Source organism: Zootoca vivipara, chromosome 5, assembly GCF_963506605.1.
Source record: "Zootoca vivipara chromosome 5, rZooViv1.1, whole genome shotgun sequence".
Lineage (NCBI taxonomy): Eukaryota > Metazoa > Chordata > Lepidosauria > Squamata > Lacertidae > Zootoca > Zootoca vivipara.
The window spans coordinates 90,700,085-90,713,999 of NC_083280.1; the positions used below are offsets into that span (position 1 = coordinate 90,700,085).

The 13,915-nt window shown below is 44.4% G+C and overlaps 1 protein-coding gene across 5 annotated transcripts; it reads right to left on the reverse strand.

The window, feature by feature from the left end:
- Positions 1-507: 507 nt before the first annotated feature.
- Positions 508-13,862, reverse strand: PARP11 (poly(ADP-ribose) polymerase family member 11). 5 transcript variants are annotated; one of them, XM_035138219.2, is made up of 8 exons: positions 12,031-13,862; positions 10,838-10,990; positions 10,177-10,297; positions 5,839-5,914; positions 4,530-4,602; positions 4,312-4,442; positions 2,768-2,919; positions 509-1,732 (listed from the first exon to the last, which is right to left on the reverse strand). In XM_035138219.2, exons 2-8 carry the CDS (start codon positions 10,985-10,987, stop codon positions 1,419-1,421), a joined length of 1,017 nt encoding a protein of 338 aa, XP_034994110.1. In that variant the 5' UTR covers positions 10,988-10,990; positions 12,031-13,862; the 3' UTR covers positions 509-1,418. The 5 variants fall into 5 exon arrangements, with proteins under 5 accessions (XP_034994112.1, XP_060131118.1, XP_034994110.1 ...); XM_035138217.2 differs by lacking the exon at positions 12,031-13,862 and adding an exon at positions 11,423-12,010; XM_035138221.2 differs by lacking the exons at positions 10,838-10,990; positions 12,031-13,862 and adding an exon at positions 11,423-12,010 and having other exon boundaries at positions 508-1,732.
- Positions 13,863-13,915: the final 53 nt, after the last annotated feature.

Genomic DNA, 13,915 nt, shown 5'->3' on the forward strand with positions numbered 1-13,915 from the left:
CGACTGGACCTAATGGTCAGGGGTCCCTTTACCTTTTACCCATGTACTATCTGAAACCAGAGGGGTGCATGGGTTGCCAGGTGTGAATTTTCCCCCAGCTCTTCCACCCCACTAGAGAAGTTCAGACACGGGGTAGAGCTCTCGTCACATGACCCTTGGGTTCATGTCGTCATGTACCTATTCTCATATTCCTGTGCGAATGTAGCCTTTTGGTTTCACTGAGACTGGAACAAGATGCTACCACAAATATTTGGTCTAACTATTACCCCATACTGCCTACCATCCCCTTGTACTTGTGCCCCTGTTCCACTTCAGTGGCTGCAATAATAATAATTATTTATACCTCACCCATCTGGCAGGGTTTCCCCAGCCACTGTGGCCAGCTTCCAACAGAATATTAAAAACACAAAAAAATTCCTTCAGTAGCACCTTAAAGACCAACAAAGTTTTTATTTTGGTATGAGCTTTCGTGTGCATGCACACTTCTTCAGATACAGTGAAATAGAAGTGTGCATGCACACGAAAGCTCATACCAAAATAAAAACTTAGTTGGTCTTTAAGGTGCTACTGAAGGAATTTTTTTATTTTACTTCGACCCAGACCAACACGGCTACCTACCTGTAATTAAAAACACAGTAAAACATCAAATATTAAAAGCTTCCCTAAATAGGGCTGACTTCAGATGTCTTCTAAAAGTCATATAGTTGTTTATTTCCTTGACATCTAATGGGAGGGCGTTCCACAGGGCGGGCGCCACCACCGAGAAGGCCCTCTGCCTGGTTCCCTGTAACCTCACTTCTTGCAGCGAGGGAACTCCCAGAAGGCCCTCGGCACTGGACCTCAGTGTCCGGGCAGAACGATGGGGGTGGAGATGCTCCTTCAGGTATACTGGGCCGAGGGCGTTAGGGCTTTAAAGGTCAGCACCAACACTTTGAACTGGTGGCTGTAGGAAAGCTGCAGGATTTATAACATGCCAAACCTAATTCCCATTTTTTAAAATGTCCATTTGGATATGGGCAGTATATCTCACTTTTAGCCACAACGGCTGATCATCTTATCACAGGGATAAATTTAAGTTAGATGTTACAATCCTACTGAAGAACCACCCAGCTCTGCCGGTTACTTTAATTCTATGATGCAGCCAATTTTGACAGGTGACCGATTGTGAAGTAAGCAAGCCGAACTAATTGTTGCCCTGATATTTCCAAATCCTATTTGGCCCAAGTTCCAAGATTAATGGCCATATATAATGTAGCATGATTAGTAACCGTGCTTATGAAGCGTTGTAGGATTTGAAATTTAAATGACCTGAAATTTGAAGTTAGTCAAGCTTCATACTTCCATTCTGCCAAACACTTATCCACAAAGTAAGTTTTATTTTCTTTAGCAAACAAATTAAATACTCCCACTCAGCTCAGTCAGCTGAACTCTATTAAATATTCTGGATAGATCTGGTTGGCATCAAAGATGACAAAAATCCTTGGGTTCCAGGTGCTGTCTACACAGCTGTCATATAAATTCACAAAGCTCCCATCTTTTGAAGGTGGTCTCACATATTTGGAGTCCCCGTTAACATAGTCGCCCGTCAATACACGAGCAAGAAACATCACTTTATGCTTCCAAAACATCTGAAGTTGCAGGTCAACTCCATGAATCTGTAATGTGCTGCCATGCTTCAAGTCATCTTTGCAGAAGCGGCTGGAATATGAAGCATCCCTTGCAAAATACGTCCCTACAGAAAAAGAAAAGTGCTTGAGCTTAGTCTAGAAATACAGTCATCCTACTTACCGAAGCCTGAGGCTGGAACCACACATGATCGAAGACATGGGATTGCTGCCAAAAATGGCAACCATGTCAAATCCCGCCTTCTAAAGCCTAAAACAGAGGTCAGCAAACTTTTTCAGCAGGGGGCCGGTCCACTGTCCCTCAGACCTTGTGGGGGGCCAGACTATATTTTTTTTTGGGGGGGGGGTGATGCAAGAGCACCATGAGCCCCGATGGCTGCTTACCTGTGTCTTGTGAGTAGCAGGGGCTGGCGGAAGCGGCGGGACGATGAGTGGCGCGTGAAAGGGCTCCGGAGAGGGGCTGCTTAAAATGGCAGTCGCTGAAGCGCTGCTGCTGCTGCTGGCACCAACAAAGCCCAGCCCCCTTCCTCCTCTAGGCAGGGCAGGGAGAAACCAGGGGGAGGGAGGGAGGAGGCGCCGGCGCCGTGTAAGGGAGGGGGAAAGAATGCCCGCGCTGGCGATCCACGCGGCGATTCCTGGACTGTCCATGGGCCGAATCTAGAAGGCAATTGGGGCTGATCCGGCCCACGGGCCTTAGTTTGCCTACCAATGGCCCAAAACATGTATAAGTGGAAACACATGATAAAATATAATTTTAACTTCCTGACCCGCGCCATTGGATAGCAGCCGGAGGTGGAAGCAGTATATGCACCACCTGCGCTGCGATTGGTTGCTGGGACTATGTGGAAAGATTCCAGAGAAATCCAGATCATGGAGTGCCAATTCCAGTCCTTGCTTACTTTTCCTTGGAACATCACTCACTCGAGGACTAGTGGTGATTTGCCTTGGATTTCTGGGATTAGCTCTAATTTATGGCTCTCAATTCTGACCCTTAGCAAGATTTTTTTTTTTTAAGATTAATTAAGGGATGCTCACAAGGGCAGCAATGAAACTACTTCGTAGTAAAACATTTAACTAGGATAAAGCTGCAAGAACATAATGTGTATGCAAACCCATAAAAGACAGCTCATGCAGCCCCTTGCCTTTTCCATATACGGCAGCATGCATGCCGTTGATTCTCCAGTCAAAGTTATGAATGCAGATGGCTTCCACGAATTCACTGTTGGTGCCATGAAACAACATATGTTCATTAATGATGGGGACACCTCTTTTCTTCTTTAGCTGAGCTTTTTTCCTGTCAAAAGGACAAAATAACAAACAATTTGTAATGGAAATACATTACTAGAAAAAAAATGTGGGCAAAGCAAAAGCCAAAGTCGGAAAGCCATTGACGTAGAATCTTCCAGTGGGAGTGTTTCTGTACTCTAGTGCAAGCACGACAAACCTATTACATCTTTGGCTTTTGCCATCATCTCACAGTTGAAGAGGTAGCAAATTTCTTTTAAAAAACCCCAGAATAAACTGTACCCCTTCAGACTGCAGGTAGGAGATTGCACTTCTGAATGCAGGGAGAGGCCTGGACCAGATCACTGATAAACTTGTCTTCTACCTGTAGAAATGTTTTGTGACTTTTTCAGTTGTACACAAGGTAACATTTCAAAAATAATATTCTCCATACACCAGCTGTATGAACTAAGACAGCCCTTTCTACCACACAAAAACACACATTAGAAATTTGATATTTTATAAATCAGAGCCCTAAATAATTTTTTAAAAAACAGCACTGGGATATCACTATAATTCATCATGCAAAAACCATAACGGATCTACTGCTAGCAAATATTGTTGGTGCTAACCTATAGTTTTAGCACAACCATTGGAGACCGATGAATTCCCTGTTGTGGGGTTCTTGGATGAGAAATCATTATGCAAAACTAATAGCAGATTTTTGCTTAATGTATTTCTGTAAGTATCTGCATACAGCTAGGGAACTAATTCTAAAAAAGCTGATTAAAAAGGCCCCCAAACGACAATTTCTAAAACATTTTACAGGCATGTACTTGGGCTTGTAAGCACACACTTGCCCAGCTGCCTGTGGTAAGAAATGTTTCTAGATAACCAGACAGGGAGGCTTCAAAAAAGTTGTTGTTTTCCTCTGGCAGGTAGGCTACTTAAGTTATGCAGGTCTAATTGAAAGGATGAGTAAATCATGCTGGTTTCGACAAGGTTTCTGCTGCCAGAGCACTTTATGGATTAGCACATTAATGACATGGATATATTTTGGCATGGAAATGCAAAACAGATCGTGTTTTTGTACAGTAAACTGCCCTCTGATCCTCAGATGAAGAGCGGTAAAGAATTTTTACAACAACAACTTGTAGAGTCAACTAACTGTCAGGACCACAATAACAATGTTTTATTTTAATTAAAACATTACCAGGGTGAGCTAGTGGAGACATGGGTTGACACTGGCCATTTATGTAGTTCGGGGCTCAGTGTACAATGTATTACAAAAGAAAAGAATGCAAGACATGCACTGCAAGGCAGATAAAGACAGGTCTGATTAAGAATGAACGAAAGGAAACATGAATTTTAAGCTCGAAATTAAATCAATGTAAATACTGAAATGATCTGCCTTTAAAAGAGATACAACTTAGCTCAAAAACCACTTTAAAAATAGTCTCACCTGCAAAAGAATTCCCACAAGTCTAGATTCTGAATTCTCTGAATTCTTCTAATCCGATTACTATCCATTGTTTTTCCAAACTGACTAGCAACATCCTTATATTCATTTGTCAGCTTATGCAAAGTAATTAGCTGAAGGAGAGAGAAACACAGAACTTTACCCAGATGCATTAAGTCCTTTGCTTCTAACCTTTTCAAAATATCGTACTAAGGTCTTACCTGGTATGGCTCTTCTGAATTTACATTCTCCCAGTGTGAAGGCATGGGGATAGACTGATTTTCACAGATGAAACTTTAAACACAAAAGGAGTAGTCAGTACACTGTCACATCCCCCACTCAAGAGAGAAATACTACACAAAATGCAAAATGTACATTTACAAAAATGTAAAGGATTGGAAAGAGTTTTACTTTCCTCTTTGGTTTTTGTTTTTGAACATTAAGAGCGGAATAAAAAGAAATTAATCAGTCAATCAGGTGCTTTAATGATTTGCTGAATTAGAACCTTAAGTTTAAGGTTTTACATGTGCCTATTTAGTTATGTTTCCTCCAATTTTCCTACAAGGGCAGTGGTTACTTAACTTATTCCCACTTCTTTCTCCTAGGGAGAACCCAGAACACTAAGAGAATGTAAGAGGTCACTTGAAGAGGAAATGATCTTAGATTATTTTTAAAAATCAGTTCTGGAAAGGTTAGGAACACAGAAAGCTTCCTTAAACCTAGTGATACCACCGGCCCATTTAGTTCAGTGCTGTTGATGTTGACTGCCAGTGGTTCTCCAGGATTTCAGGCTTTGGTCATGGCACCTTTTGCATGCAAAGCAGAGACCTATGGCCAGAAACCAGAGACTTGTAGCTCTTTCCCTTGAAGTAATTAAGTGTGATTCACCTACCCATTCCTTTTTCCTTATTGAATATCTTACTTGTTTAGGTGATCAAGAAGTTAATCAAAGGAGGAAGAGAGATGAAAACAAGGAAAGAAATAATGTGCTTTGCACAGCTTCCATTCAATGGGGCTTGAACAAAATAACTTTTGCTCAGCGGACTGCAAGAGAGCTCATTCAAAATTGAATGTTTTCAGGGATGCAAAGTTAAAAAGAAAAAAAGAGAGAGAAATGAAGTAAATTGCTTCTTCTCTTGTTAATAGCAAATATAGGGCTGGTGTATAAATTGCATCAGATATTGCAAAATGGCTATGATAATTTGTTTCCACAATGTCTGACGTGCACCAAGTGATGAACTGTGGATATAGTTTCATCTGTCTTTTGCATTTTAATATACTCAAGGTGGGGGGGGGGACGACTATCAACATTAACCTAAAACAGGCTTCCTGAACCTCGGCCCTCCAGATGTTTTGAGACTACCATTCCCACCATCCCTGACCACTGATCCTGCTAGCTAGGGATCATGGGAATTGTAGCCCAAAAAATATCTGGAGGGCTGAGGTTGAGGAAGCCTGACCTAAAAGGACACTAAAACATTTAAAGAAAAAAAATAACTATGTCACAAGGAAAATGTGAGTGACTGTTACCTGAAGGCAGTGATAGAAAATGGAGCTCTTTTTATGGGACGTTCTTTTCCAGTTGTTTGGTTAGTTTGTTTCATCCCTGTGTAAAAAAACCAGAGTTAGCCAAAATCTAAATCAGTCTACCACACGCAGGTGCCCTCCAGATCAGGAGTAATGAGATAAAAAAATTCCTTCAGTAGCACCTTAAAGACCAACTAAGTTTTTATTTTGGTATGAGCTTTCGTGTGCATGCACACTTCTTCAGATACAGTGAAATGGAAGTTTCCAGGCACTTATGTAGAGAAGGGGTGGGGAGGGGTGGGGATGGGGATGGGGAGGGGGGATCACTCAGAAGGGTGGTGGAAATGGGTGATTGACTGACTGATAGCTGTTGATGACCGCAAACGACTGCAAATGGTTTTGCATGAAAAAGCAAGGGTTGAGATGGCTGAAGATCGCTTATCATGTATAATGTGATAAGAACCCGATATCTCTGTTCAAACCAGGTCCCTCCATGGTTTTGAGCTTGGTGATAAGTTGCAATTCAGCAACTTCTCTTTCCAGTCTATTTCTGAAATTCTTTTGTAGTAAGACAGCTACTTTGAGATCTTGTATAGAATGTCCTGGGAGATTGAAGTGTTCTCCTACTGGTTTTTCTGTCTTCTGGTTCCTGATGTCAGATTTATGTCCATTTATCCTTTGGCGTAGGGTTTGGCCTGTTTGTCCAATATAGAGAGCTGAAGGGCACTGTTGGCATTTGATGGCATACACAATGTTAGAGGATGAGCAATTAAATAGTCCTGAGATGGTATGTTGGATGTTGTTGGGGCCAGTAATGGTGTTGTCTGGGTGTATGTGGCAGCAAAGTTGGCATCTGGGTTTATTGCAGGCTCTGGTACCAGTGTCCATGTTAAGTCTGGTGGTTGTATTATTGTGGGTGAGGAGTTGTTTAAGATTGGGTGGCTGTCTGTAGGCAATGAAAGGTCTTCCTCCCAGAGCTTGAGAAAGGGAGCGGTCATTGTCCAGGAGAGGCTGTAGATCTCTGATGATGCGTTGTACTGTTTTAGCTTGGGAGCTGTATGTGATGACTAGTGGTGTTCTGTTATTTTTTTAAACCAGAACCAGAAGACAGAAAAACCAGTAGGAGAACACTTCAATCTCCCAGGACATTCTATACAAGATCTCAAAGTAGCTGTCTTACTACAAAAGAATTTCAGAAATAGACTGGAAAGAGAAGTTGCTGAATTGCAACTTATCACCAAGCTCAAAACCATGGAGGGACCTGGTTTGAACAGAGATATCGGGTTCTTATCACATTATACATGATAAGCGATCTTCAGCCATCTCAACCCTTGCTTTTTCATGCAAAACCATTTGCAGTCGTTTGCGGTCATCAACAGCTATCAGTCAGTCAATCACCCATTTCCACCACCCTTCTGAGTGATCCCCCCTCCCCATCCCCACCCCTCCCCACCCCTTCTCTACATAAGTGCCTGGAAACTTCCATTTCACTGTATCTGAAGAAGTGTGCATGCACACGAAAGCTCATACCAAAATAAAAACTTAGTTGGTCTTTAAGGTGCTACTGAAGGAATTTTTTTATTTTACTTCGATCCAGACCAACACGGCTACCTACCTGCAACCAGGAGTAATGAGAGTTTTAGTCCAAATCTTTGGAGAGCACCAGGTTGGGAAAAGCTGGTCTAGAAAATGGACAGACAGAATTTTGCCAAGCACTTTTTTCAGTGTTCTTTCATGGAAATTAACAGCACATAAAAGTGCACCACTTAAGGATTTAGATTTGGTGGACAGAGTGCCTGAAGAACTATGGATGGAGGCTCGTAACATTATACAGGAGGCAGCAACGAAAACCATCCCAAGGAAAAGGAAATGCAAGAAAGCAAAATGGCTGTCCAACGAGGCCTTACAAATAGCGGAGGAGAGGAGGCAAGCAAAATGCAAGGGAGATAGGGAAAGATACAGGAAACTGAATGCAGATTTCCAAAAAACAGCAAGGAGAGACAAGAGGGTCTTCTTAAATGAGCAATGCAAAGAAATAGAGGAAAACAATAGAATGGGGGAAACCAGAGATCTGTTCAAGAAAATTGGAGATATGAAAGGAACATTTCGTACAAAGATTACCATAATAAAGGACAAAAGTGGTAAGGACCTAACAGAAGCAGAAGACATCAAGAAGAGGTGGCAAGAATACACAGAGGAATTATACCAGAAAGATATGGAGGTCTCGTACACCCCAGGTAGTGTGGTTGCTGACCTTGAGCCAGACATCTTGGAGAGTGAAGTCAAATGGGCCTTAGAAAGCACTGCTAATAACAAGGCCAGTGGAAGTGATGATATTCCAGCTGAACTGTTTAAAATGTTAAAAGATGATGCTGTTAAGGTGCTACACCCAATATGCCAGCAAGTTTGGAAAACTCAGCAATGGCCAGAGGATTGGAGAAGATCAGTCTACATCCCAATTCCAAAGAAGGGCAGTGCCAAAGAATGCTGCAACTACCGCACAATTGCGCTCATTTCACACGCTAGCAAGGTTATGCTTAAAATTCTACAAGGCAGGCTTAGGCAGTATGTGGACCGAGAACTCCCAGAAGTGCAAGCTGGATTTCGAAAGGGCAGAGGAACCAGAGACCAAATAGCAAACATGCGCTGGATTATGGAGAAAGCTAGAGAGTTCCAGAAAAACGTCTACTTCTGCTTTTTTAACTATGCAAAAGCCTTTGACTGTGTCGACCACAGCAAACTATGGCAAGTTCTTAAAGAAATGGGAGTGCCTGATCACCTCATCTGTCTACTGAGAAATCTCTATGTGGGACAAGAAGCTACAGTTAGAACTGGATATGGAACAACTGATTGGTTCAAAATTGGGAAAGGAGTACGACAAGGTTGTATATTGTCTCCCTGCTTATTTAACTTATATGCAGAATTCATCATGCGAAAGGCTGGACTAGATGAATCCCAAGCCGGAATTAAGATTGCTGGAAGAAATATCAACAACCTCAGATATGCAGATGACACAACCTTGATGGCAGAAAGCAAGGAGGAATTAAAGAACCTTTTAATGAGGGTGAAAGAGGAGAGCGCAAAATATGGTCTGAAGCTCAACATCAAAAAAACCAAGATCATGGCCACTGGTGCCATCACCTCCTGGCAAATAGAAGGGGAAGAAATGGAGGCAGTGAGAGATTTTACTTTCTTGGGCTCCTTGATCACTGCAGATGGTGACAGCAGTCACGAAATTAAAAGACGCCTGCTTCTTGGGAGAAAAGCAATGACAAACCTAGACAGCATCTTAAAAAGCAGAGACATCACCTTGCCGACAAAGGTCCGTATAGTTAAAGCTATGGTTTTCCCAGTAGTGATGTATGGAAGTGAGAGCTGGACCATAAAGAAGGCTGATCGCCGAAGAATTGATGCTTTTGAATTATGGTGCTGGAGGAGACTCTTGAGAGTCCCATGGACTGCAAGAAGATCAAACCTATCAATTCTTAAGGAAATCAGCCCTGAGTGCACCCTGGAAGGACAGATCGTGAAGCTGAGGCTCCAATACTTTGGCCACCTCATGAGAAGAGAAGAATCCTTGGAAAAGACCCTGATGTTGGGAAAGATTGAGGGCACTAGGAGAAGGGGACGACAGAGGACGAGATGGTTGGACAGTGTTCTCGAAGCTACGAACATGAGTTTGACCAAACTGCGGGAGGCAGTGCAAGACAGGAGTGCCTGGCGTGCTATGGTCCATGGGGTCACGAAGAGTCGGACACGACTAAACGACTAAACAACAACAAAAGTGCACCAATGATCAGCTCACAAGCCAATCAAAATTTATTGTAGGTTAATTTATTTGATCTGTTCAAATGTAGCTCTTGCCCTTTCTTACAAGCTTTACGAAAACACACACTGCGGGGGGGGGGGGTACTTTCCATTTCGTTAGTATCCTGCTCTCACTCCTGATTTGCACTACATTTGTACTGAGTTACTGCATTCTATCCTGTATTGTCTTCAAGACCTCTAGGCAGCACACATAGGGCAGCTCACAGAATAAGCCATACCAAATGCTAAGGTACTGTGAACTGAATAAGGGTGTAAGAATAAGTTAAACTTGTGTTTTAAAATGTCGTAAACCACTCATAATATGATAAAAATCAATCAAGTAAGTCTCCCAGGCAGTAACCCACCCAAATGTGCTTATCTTCAACATAGTCACTGCATCATATGCCTTACTACAAGTAAAAGTTCTCTGTCAATTATTCACCCATGCAAACAGAAAACTTCCCAATTACAACATAGGATATTTCCCCTGGCTTATAAACGTCTTACACCTTCTCAGTAAATAGGTATACATACCTGAAAAGTCCAGCACGTAGTCGAATTTTGCAGTTGTAAAAGAAATGGAGCCTTGTGGATTAATTTTGAACATCCCTTCAATGTCTTCACTGCTAAGTGAACACTGGCTAGTAGAATCAGTCTTCAAAACAAATGGAAAGCACATTTTTAAAGGTTATAAATAAGTGACCCTATAATTGCAGTATTAGCACATAAACAGCATTTTAGAGTGCATTTTAGAAGAATTTAGGATAATAGATGCAGAGGTACCTCGGTAGTTTTAATACTTTCAGCTACAAGACTTTGTAAATGTTGGAAGTACAGAATAACTGCCAAAGTTCTCATTTAAATTTTAGAACATTCTTACACCTAATAAACCCAGCAGACTTAATTCTGCAAAAGCTGTAGGCTGGGGTATCCTTCAACCTTTATTATTAATTGGAACAATGTCCTTGTTTTGAACTGCAATACTACACACAACTGGATGTGAGTAAGCACCATTGAAGTCAAAGGAATTGATTTATCCACTATCACAAAATCAGTTATTGCAAATAACTGGCATTCTGCAAAATTTCCTACAACAAAAAAATTGATAAGCAAAGGTTGCTAAGAATTGGCAGTCAGTTATCTGATTTTTGTAAACCAAAATATGATAATTGCAATTATCTACATAAATGACTACCTCAAACATATGCCATTTGCCACATTCAGCCAAGTAAAACCAACCCCACTGGGTGTCCGACGTGTCCATTTCTTCGAGGTGGTCTGTCATATTAATAGAGGTGTCACCTGCTCCCTGACCCTGAGACATATCTTGAAACGGTCCAGACATTTCCTGAAAGAGTCAGAGCAGTCCCACGAGTGAAATTCTGGCTGCAAAAAGCTTTCACTGGCTTGCAATTCTTAAGCGAGAGAGAGGGGGAAGTTTAAAAGAGATGCAGAGTTCTTACAGATCCTCATACAGGACTCGAATCGCCGGGGAAAGCCCTTTAATGACACTCCCGGTGGTGTCCTGTCAACCTCTGCCTCCTACTCCTCCAACACCTTGTTCTGCTACCTCTCCTGCAAACATCCACGGGGGCGGGGGGGGGGGCCGCAACCTGGGAGGAACAAGCTGTCCCCAAGTCAACCGGATAGGTGGCGTGGTCCCTTTGCTTCCGCCCCCCAAATAAAATATTTGAAGGGGCCGGATCCCCCCCCCAAAGTTGAGGAGCATTGCCATTCAAAAGGCGTGCGTGTGTCCCGTCTTGTGATCGACCATGCTTACCTGCCTCGTCAATACTTCATATTGAAGTTTCCCCCCCTGCTCGGAAGCCTCTTCTTCGGTACTGAACACCGAGACCCCGGGGAGGGTTCCGCTGTACGGAGGAGCCCAGCTGCGGAAGCGCAGCCAGCCTCTAGAGCGCTATCCGGGGGCGCCTCGCCGGCTTCGTCCTGCGCCCCGCTGCTCTCGCCTTTTCAGCGGCGGCGCCGCCCCAGAGCATGTACAGAGTGCGGGTATCTCCCTTGCCCAGGGAGCCGGGCACTGAGGGGGCGGCGGGCTCCCTCTGCTTGAAAGCGGGGCCGGGGAAAGCGCCTTGAGGAAAGAGGCCGCGGCGGGCGGGGAGAATAGGAATCCGACCGGCTTCTCCTCACGCCGAACCGGCAGTACCGACTGCCGCGCGGGGAAACGAAACCGTTTGTTTACATGGAACGAAGAAGAGCCACCTGGCGGCCGCCGCCGCTCCTCCTTCGCCCCCTCAGGCGGAGCTTCCCTTCTCCAGGGAGGGGGCGGGGCTCGCCGCGCCTGACGGACGTCGAACGCCACCACGCACGCCCTGCCCCCTACCCGCCGCTTCCGCCCTTCTCGTACTCGCCCCTTCCGTCGCCTCTCACCTGTCCGCGAACCCACAACACCGAGCAATTGTAGACTGGCTCTTGTGCGAGGAAAAGCGAGCTCGCTTTCGCGCTTTTTCGGGCGCTTCGGAGCCGACGCCGACGCCGCCAGTTGCTTTTCCTGCTGTCCCTTCGAAGGGCACCGCCTAGGGTCCAGCCAGGCGGCAGGACCGTTCCCCGCGCCAGTCACGATTGCGGAGCAGCGCGTGAAGATGCCGCGTTGGGAATGAATGAATCTTTATTTGCGTCAGCCATCATAGCAATAAAACAACAAAAAGTTGTACAAAGAATAGAAATAAAAGGTCAATTATATAAAATACATTTTAGGGTTTTGAATCAATAGTCAAATAGAGGATCCTATGCAACTTTTGCTGTCACCTGCTCATCTTGATCTGCCAAGAGAAAGGACATAACCTATCTGCATAACCTAGGAATTCTAAAATATAGACGCGCTTTCACTCCAGATTTGCCGCGTTGTGCTTTTATGCGTTTCTCTCTCTCCCCCGGCAGCATTTGGTCGGTCGTTTGCCGCGCAAAGCGGTCCCGGCGGCGGCGGCTGCCAGTCAGTGGAGAAGGACAGACTTGGTACCAGGGAAAGGCTGCGATCCCGAGAATGCGCACCTACCGGTAGCGTTCTTGCTACAGCCTGCAGGCACAGGGGAGTGGAAAGCACTTTCTCGGGGTCGCCACTCCGCCGCACCATGTTCAACAAGTCTGTGAATGAAAACAGGCGAAATAGAAAGCGGTATATCAGCCCTTAAGCTCCTTTCAAAAGGCTGCTAAAAAGGTCGCCACCACGGGGGGTGGGGCGGGCCGACTGTAGAAACAGAAACGGAAGGTGTCGCACGCTAATGTGAAAACGCAGGCAGACAACGTGGGCAGGAGCTACCACATTAGCTGCAGTTATCCCGCAAAAGTGTATGCAGTGGCAAACCCCTAGGTACGAAAGTGCGCCGTGCAAAACAACCAAATACCCCTGTGCATTTCAAAGTCGAGGGGTTCGTGCACAGCTCTATACCCCTCATTCTCTTCTGAGGTCACTTTTGTGTCTCTCCCTCCACCTGCTTTCAGTACGTGTGCATGCGCTGCAGGGAAAGAAACAGGAAGCTATACTATACGGTTGTTGGGATTGATTTGGGTTGCTCGTTTATCAGTTATTTCCAGCTATAACCCGGGGCAAATGTCTTCTAGAATGTCCCACAGATTATACAGTATATGTATTTCCTTAATTCCTGGCTGGTTGGCAGCCAGGGCTCCTTTCCAACTCTACAATTCTATGATTCCGAGTAGGCGTGCATAGTGTTTCATTTGTATGGCTTCTACTAGCTTCCTACAACGGAACTCTAGCGACAGAAGTGAAACTCATTTTTTAAAATCGCCAAATAGTCGTAGGAGCAATACCGCACCCATTCACTCTATGTCTAGAAGCCGGGAAGAAAATGCTTATGAATTTGCTCATCTCCCTGTCTTGCTATCCTTACTGGGTCAAATACCACGCACCAAAACTAGAGACGCATAAATAGATAGCAAAGGCAAAACGAGGGCACCCTACAGTCAGCTCCCCAAAATAGCTCTCTCCTATGGCTTTCGGCCAGCCGTTTCCATACAAACCTACCTGTCAGGGTTGTTGAACAGATTTCTAACGGCATGCTTTTAAGAAAAGCTTACTTTATTATTTTTTTAAAAGCCATCTGTCAGTGAGGGCCCTGAATAGCGCCAAAGGGAACTCCCGCCCGCTTCTCTTTCATCCGGAGTGGGACGACGAGGCTCGTGGAAAACAAAAGCGGGGATTTTGTTCACCGATTGAGGGCGAGGCTTGAGGAAGCGCAAGACTTTATTCAGCCAAAATCAGAACTTTTACTTGACTCCCCAGCTGTTTTTTGAG

Excerpts from the sequence above, each read along its gene's own strand:
- PARP11 (XM_035138219.2), bottom strand. The coding sequence starts at position 10,987 with ATGTCTGGACCGTTTCAAGATATGTCTCAGGGTCAGGGAGCAGGTGAC. Across the intron at positions 10,298-10,837 it reads GCAAATGGCATATGTTTGAG|ACTGATTCTACTAGCCAGTG; the intron begins GTAGTCATTTAT and ends TTTGTTTTGAAG. Across the intron at positions 5,915-10,176 it reads CTACGTGCTGGACTTTTCAG|GGATGAAACAAACTAACCAA; the intron begins GTATGTATACCT and ends TTTTTTACACAG.